The sequence below is a fragment of the Rhincodon typus genome, chromosome 34 (assembly GCF_021869965.1).
Source record: "Rhincodon typus isolate 14 chromosome 34, sRhiTyp1.1, whole genome shotgun sequence".
NCBI classification, from domain to species: Eukaryota; Metazoa; Chordata; class Chondrichthyes; order Orectolobiformes; family Rhincodontidae; genus Rhincodon; species Rhincodon typus.
In genome coordinates this window covers 24,502,906-24,509,211 of record NC_063365.1, presented here as the reverse complement: position 1 = coordinate 24,509,211, position 6,306 = coordinate 24,502,906, and the positions used below count along the sequence as shown (strand labels likewise).

Below are 6,306 nucleotides of genomic sequence, written 5' to 3'. Positions count from 1 at the left end.
ATACTATATTTATCTCAATGATGCACATTGCATTTGGAATCAAATTCACTGCACTTTGCATCAGCACTTGGTGCTGTGCAGACACAAGTCCTGCTCCGTCCTTTCTTCGCAAAACTTCATCTTAGCTCATTTTGATTTAGAAAATTCTGACCTGAAACTGCAACCAGCAACCAGATATTCCAGTAGGACTCAGTTTTAAATTAAAAGGTAAGTTATTGTAAACAGCCGCATTATCAGTGGTAACACATTAAACAAGTTTGTGGTTGTTTTTAAAACCTATCATTTAATCTGAGACAAGCTCTCTGGACCTCTGATTCAGTTTTATATAGTTTTCAAGCATCAGGGAAACTGTCAGGGATGCTTGTTCTAGCAGGTTATCAGAGTTGTGGAATGATCACGCTGTTGCAAATGGGAAGAAGAATGAAGCATGTATTAATATCTTTCCTACCTTCTTTCACAGGCTGGTTTGAAATATTTGTGAGATTTGTGCATGCAGTACAATATAAGATCAGAATCAAGAGCTAACATGGCATTTACTGTTGCGTCGTAACTCCACCTTGAAGTGATAAATATTGTGGCATTTAAGCTGCATTGAACCTAACTATTTCCAGTGACAAGTGTTTGATTGCCTTTTCCAGAATTACTAATGAATGAAAGTCCTGATCCATTTCTTTGGTACAATGTCACTATCGATGTGTGCTTTTTCTTCCTAACTCATTGTTCAGCAAGAAGAAAGGACTGACCCCAGCCACTATGCCACTAGCTGGAACCCCTGCCCCAACCAAGAAGAAAAGGACAACCAGAATAATTCCAACAACATTGAAGGAAGGTAAGGTCCTGCATTTATAACATCACACTCAAGGCGACAAATGTAGCTTTCCCTAAAAAAACACTGGCCCCTTCCAGATAAACTGAAAGTACTTACCAGATTACACTGTCATTTCGTCTGCAGTATATATTTATTTGCAACCACTTTGTAATAAGTTCAAGTGAGAAATGGGGGCTTCTTCGGAAAATATTAGAATTGCTGAGTGCTATTTCCTTGGGTTTAAGGTTTTTAAAATCCCAAACTACTTGACAACAAGCCCCATATTTTACCCGTGTTGTTCAGCCTGTCTTTTCTATTTAAGACAACCCTTTTGACTACGAGTCAACACACCCTATTTATAAAATACCCCGTCATACTATTCAGTTCTTTAACCTGCTAATTACTAAAACAGTTAGAGATGCTGTTCGATTGATTTATTTCTGCATATTTTCTCAGTATCTTGTAATTTTACAACATTTGCGGAGAGCCAGGTATGCCTTCTCAGATGACAGGAGTGCACTTTAATTCGGAGAAGCTGCTGACAGTCAGTAGTAACAGCTGAAGATGGTGTGTGATTGATTTATTGACCACAGGTTAGCAGTGTCTCGCCATTTGCAGCACTTTTATAGCTCCATCGATATACTTCAGACTAAAGTCCCATAAAGGCGCGAGGCCAAATGTGTGTTCCACTCTCCTGTCCCAAGCCTTAACATCTTTCATGTTTGTTTTGTTTATCGTTCTCTGTCACAGTCGGAACCGAGATTAACCTTGGGAAGAAAATCAGCATCCCAAGAGATGTGATGTTGGAGGAACTGTCACTATTGAAGAATAAAGGATCCCTGATGTTTAAAGAGAGGCAACGCAGGGTCGAAAGGTTCATCTATGAATCAAATCCTGATGTCTTTAACACAGATTCGATGGTATGCATTACAACCCATTTCATATCCAATATTGATCACTTCAAGTCTACAAATTCCTTTCCACAGATTTACTAGCAATTTATATATAATTGACACCTGTGTGCTATTTCAGTAATTCAGTTTCAGAAGCCACAAATTCAAATGTTTCCTTTTCATCCTGAACTGCATTGCAATGGCTGCATCACATCACCAATTACATCAGCACCATGAACTTCAGAAAAATGATCGAGTAAGTGGTAATATTCAGGTGCAATGACAAACACACAGCAGCCCATCACCTCACCTCCTCCCCCGAAAACATTTACCATCTCTCATACCAGTCACTGCCCATGGCTTGCCCGTCACCTTTATTCCCTCAAGCCCAAGGAGCACAGAATCCAATGTATCTCAAACACAATCAACTTAGCCCTTCATTTCCAGATCAGGCTTCACCATATCAAGTCATATTGAGCCACACGTTCCTCTGCCAAAATTGATTGCTCCAACTGGATTACCTGGGAGAGAGGAAAGAAACTCTTGTTTCTCTCCTTGTTTTTCTCTCCTTGTCAACAAATCCCCCGACCTTAGCCATTTAGATCTCAGCTCAAAGTAGAAGCATGTGAACTTCTTGGACTTCATTTTCACCAAGGGAAATACCAGCTGCCACTCAGTCGCCTCTACTGCTTTCTCCCTTTTCTCCCTCTTCACCAAACAGAATCTTGCTTCAGAATTACTTCTCTCACTCCTAGGCCTTAGTCACAATCTCTGTCTCCCTCTCTTCTCCCCAGAGTCTTTTCCATTTCCCCAATATTCCCATTTTATCTCACATCATCATGAGATTCATCTTCTGTTCTCTTGATCCCATTCCCAATAAACTGCTGACTACTCAGTTTCCCTTCAGTTCCCCATGCTAGATGTTCAAGTAATGGGTTCAGTCCATTTCCAAAATGTTATCACCTCTCAGCTCACAAAATATTTTTGCAATTCCTGTTTTCCTGAAAACCACTATCTAAGCTCTAACCTCCCTTTGCTCATCAAAGTCTTTAAACATACATTTCTGTCTGAAGTCTGTGGGATTTTTGTGCAATTCCCTGTTTGTATTTCTCAAATTCTATTACTCTCACAGCAGTGAGATGACCAAACTAGGACATGGATGACATTGTCTAGTACTTTATAGTACTTTATCCCTCAACTTCCTCGATATCTCAATAAAAACCAAAAGAACTGTGGATGCTGTGAATCAGGAACAAAAACATAAGTTTTTGGAAAAGCTAAGCAGATCTAGCATTATTGGTGAAGAAAAATCAGAGCTAACGTTTTGGGTCCAGTGATCCTTCCTCAGAACTGGGGAGCTCTGAGCAAAGGTCACTGGACCCAAAACATTTTTCTTCACAAGTGTTGCCAGACTTACTGAAATTTTTCAGAAACTTCTGTTTTTTTGCTCCTTGAATCTCTATTTCTCTGATATTTCAACAACAACCTCTACTGAGACCTCTCCACTTTTGTCCATTTCACTGGAACTAGCGGCATATGCTAATCCTATTAATTGTATATTGTTGCCAAAACATGTACAATAATGCTTCTGTACTAATCCTGCATTGTTAACTTTGAAGATCATCAATATTCATTCTTTCCTTACTACACTTCTTCATCCACATGCTGTAATTTGATAATGATTTCAGGAGACATGGCTCACTTTCAAAAGTCCTACTTCTCTATCATCTTTCTTGAACATCCAGTGCTACTATTTATCAGGTTGCTGGTCCATCATAGTCTTGATGAGCTCAGTTTTGTCCACTTATGCCAGGTGAGACCAAAACCATTACCTTTGGCAAGTGCTTTATACTTCTTTTTATTCATTCATGGGATGAGTGCATTGCTGACCAGGCTGCATTTATTGTCCATCCCTAATTGCCCAGAGGGCAGTTTAGAGTCAACCACATTGCTGAGGGTCTGGAGTCACATGTAGGCCAGACCAGGTAAGGATGGCCGTTTCCTTCCCAAAAGGACATTAGTGAACCAGATGGGTTTTACCAACAATCAACAATGGATTCACAGTCATCATTAGACTCTTAATTCCAGATGTTTTATTGAATTCAAATTCCACCATCTGCCATGGCAGGATTTGAACCTGTGCCCCCAGAACGTTATCTGGATCTCTAGATTAACAGTCCACTGATAATACCACTAGACCATCGCCTCCCTGCTGGAATACTGTTGGTACTGATTCCATTCCCTTCTCTGGTCATAGTTTCAGGTCAAATTAAGTAGTTTGGAACCTCAGCATCCCATTCAAGCCCAAAACAATCAAAAGTAGGCTTAAGAAACTTCTTCACAGTGAGGATTTTGTGCAAGTGTGATTGTAAGCACAAAAGATCAGTTGAAGTTTTGAAAGTAGAAATAGATATGCAATTGGGAATTAAAGGCTATAAATTGTAGATTTCTCAAAGATGACGACGGAGATGAGAAATGTAGTGATAATAGACATTATCGTAGTGCTTGTTTCCACAGTAATGTATTAGACAGTGTGTTGAATTCTGCACTTAAATCAACTGTCTACACAATATATTAGAATTAAGTATTTTGGCAGCTTACTTGCGACATCAAAGAACTTTTAAATAATTTATTCATATTTCTGTCCAGTTTTGTAAAAACAGCTTTTCTTTTACAGAAGAAGGCATCAAAGTGTTATAACCTAAACTACCCTTAGACCCTTTCAAATTATTCCAACTCATCTATTTGAGTCCTCCCTCTCAGTCCTCCATCCAGCATGCTGCCAGACCTGCTGAGTTTCTCCAGCACTTTCTGTTTTTCTTTCAGATTCCAGCATCTGCAATATTTTGCGTTTATTATATTAAGGCATTTAAATTTACTGATGATGCAAATTGAAGTGGGAATGCAACCTGTGAAGAGGACACAAAGTTTAGATCAGTGACAGCAACAGAGCGAAGGAGAGAGAACCTGGGAGTGAACAGCAACAGTAGGATTAATACCTGAGGAGTGGAGTCAATCAGAGCTGAATCTAAGCTCCAGAGACAATGTCACAACTCAACAAGTGACATAGGCTTGGCTGCTCAGGAACAAAGTTTTCAGACTGAGTGTGTAGTGTCTGGAAAGAAATAAAGTACCTAGTTTTTACAGTTGTAGTCTACTAGGAATGGATAGCATGAGTGAGGGACCTGAGTTTGGTGATTAGTGGATTTTTTAAATTCATTCACGGAATGAGGGCATCACTGACTAGGTAGCATTTATTGCCCATCCCTAATTGCCCAGAGGGCAGTTAAGACTCAACCACATTGCTGTGGGTCTGGAGTCACATGTCGGCCAGACCAGCTGAGGATGGCAGTTTCCTTCACTAAAGGACATTAGTGAACCAGTTGGGTTTTTGTAACAATTGACAATAGATTCATGGTCTTCATTAGACCCTTAATTTCAGATATTTATTGAATTCAAATTCCACCATCTGCTGTAGTGGGATTTGAACCTGGGTCCCCAGAACGTTAACTGGGTCTCTAGATTAACAGTCCAGCGATAATACCACTAATCAGTTGTATAAGTTGTATAATCAGTTCCTGTATTATTGTCTGCAGTTCATAAGGTTTGTTTAGGCAATAAGGTTCACAATGGCAGAAGAACTTGGCACTGTGGAATGCTCCTCCTACAAATTGTGGGAAATCAGGGACATGTCCAGAGCACTTTATAGGCTTATTAGCAATAGGCAGCATGGTTTTGTGCAGGGAAGGTCATGTCTCACAAATCTGATTGAGGTTTTTGAGGAAGTGACAAAGATGACTGACAAGGGCAGCACGATCTATTACGTAAATGGCAACACAGGTGGATAAAGTGGTCAAAAAGGCATTTAGCAGGCTTTCCTTCATCAGTCAGGGCATTGAATATAAAAATTAGCAAGTCATGTTGCAGGTCTACAGAACTTTAGTTAGGCCACATTTGGAATATTATGTGCAGTTCTGGCTGCCACACTACCAGAAGAATGTGAATGTTTTGGAGAGGATACAGAAATGGTTTATCAGGATGTTGTCTGGTTTGGAGTGTATTAACTATAAGGAGAGTTTGGATAAACTTGGTTTGTTTTCACTTATTGGAGGCAGTATAGTGAAGATTCATCATTTCATCACTGTGATGAAAGGGTTGTCCAACGAAGAGAGACTGAGTAAACGTAGTCTATGTTTTCTGGAGTTTAGTAGAATGATTTAGTAAAATTTAGAGGTTATCCAATTGAAACATCTAAGGTTTTGAAGTGGCTTGATAGGGTAGATATTGAGAGATTGTGAGCTTCATGAATAACACCTCAACCTTCAATTCAGCATTTTACAACTTTCCAGACTGAGCACAGAGTTCAACCATTTCATATCATAAATCCTTTCTCCCATTTGTTTCTTTTCTCTTTGCATTTTTTGGTTTTCTCTTACTTTTCCTTTCAGGCAATAGCACAGCTGCACTATTCTTCTCTTGGAGATAGCAGGAACTGCAGATGCTGGAGAATCTGAGATAACAAGGTGTAGAGCTGGATGAACACAGCAGGCCAAGCAGCATCAGAGGAGCAGGAAGGCTGACGTTTCGGACCTAGACCCTTCTTCA

General features: G+C 39.8%; 1 protein-coding gene across 1 annotated transcript in view; it reads left to right on the top strand.

Moving 5' to 3' along the window:
- Nucleotides 1–753: 753 nt before the first annotated feature.
- The window catches only part of LOC109930122 (myozenin-1), a 16,118-nt gene continuing 10,565 nt past the window's right edge, over nt 754–6,306 (top strand). The window contains exons 1-2 of the mRNA XM_020529663.1: nt 754–829; nt 1,559–1,728. Of these exons, the coding sequence (XP_020385252.1) occupies nt 754–829; nt 1,559–1,728 (246 nt within the window). The remainder of the gene's footprint in view (nt 830–1,558; nt 1,729–6,306) is intronic.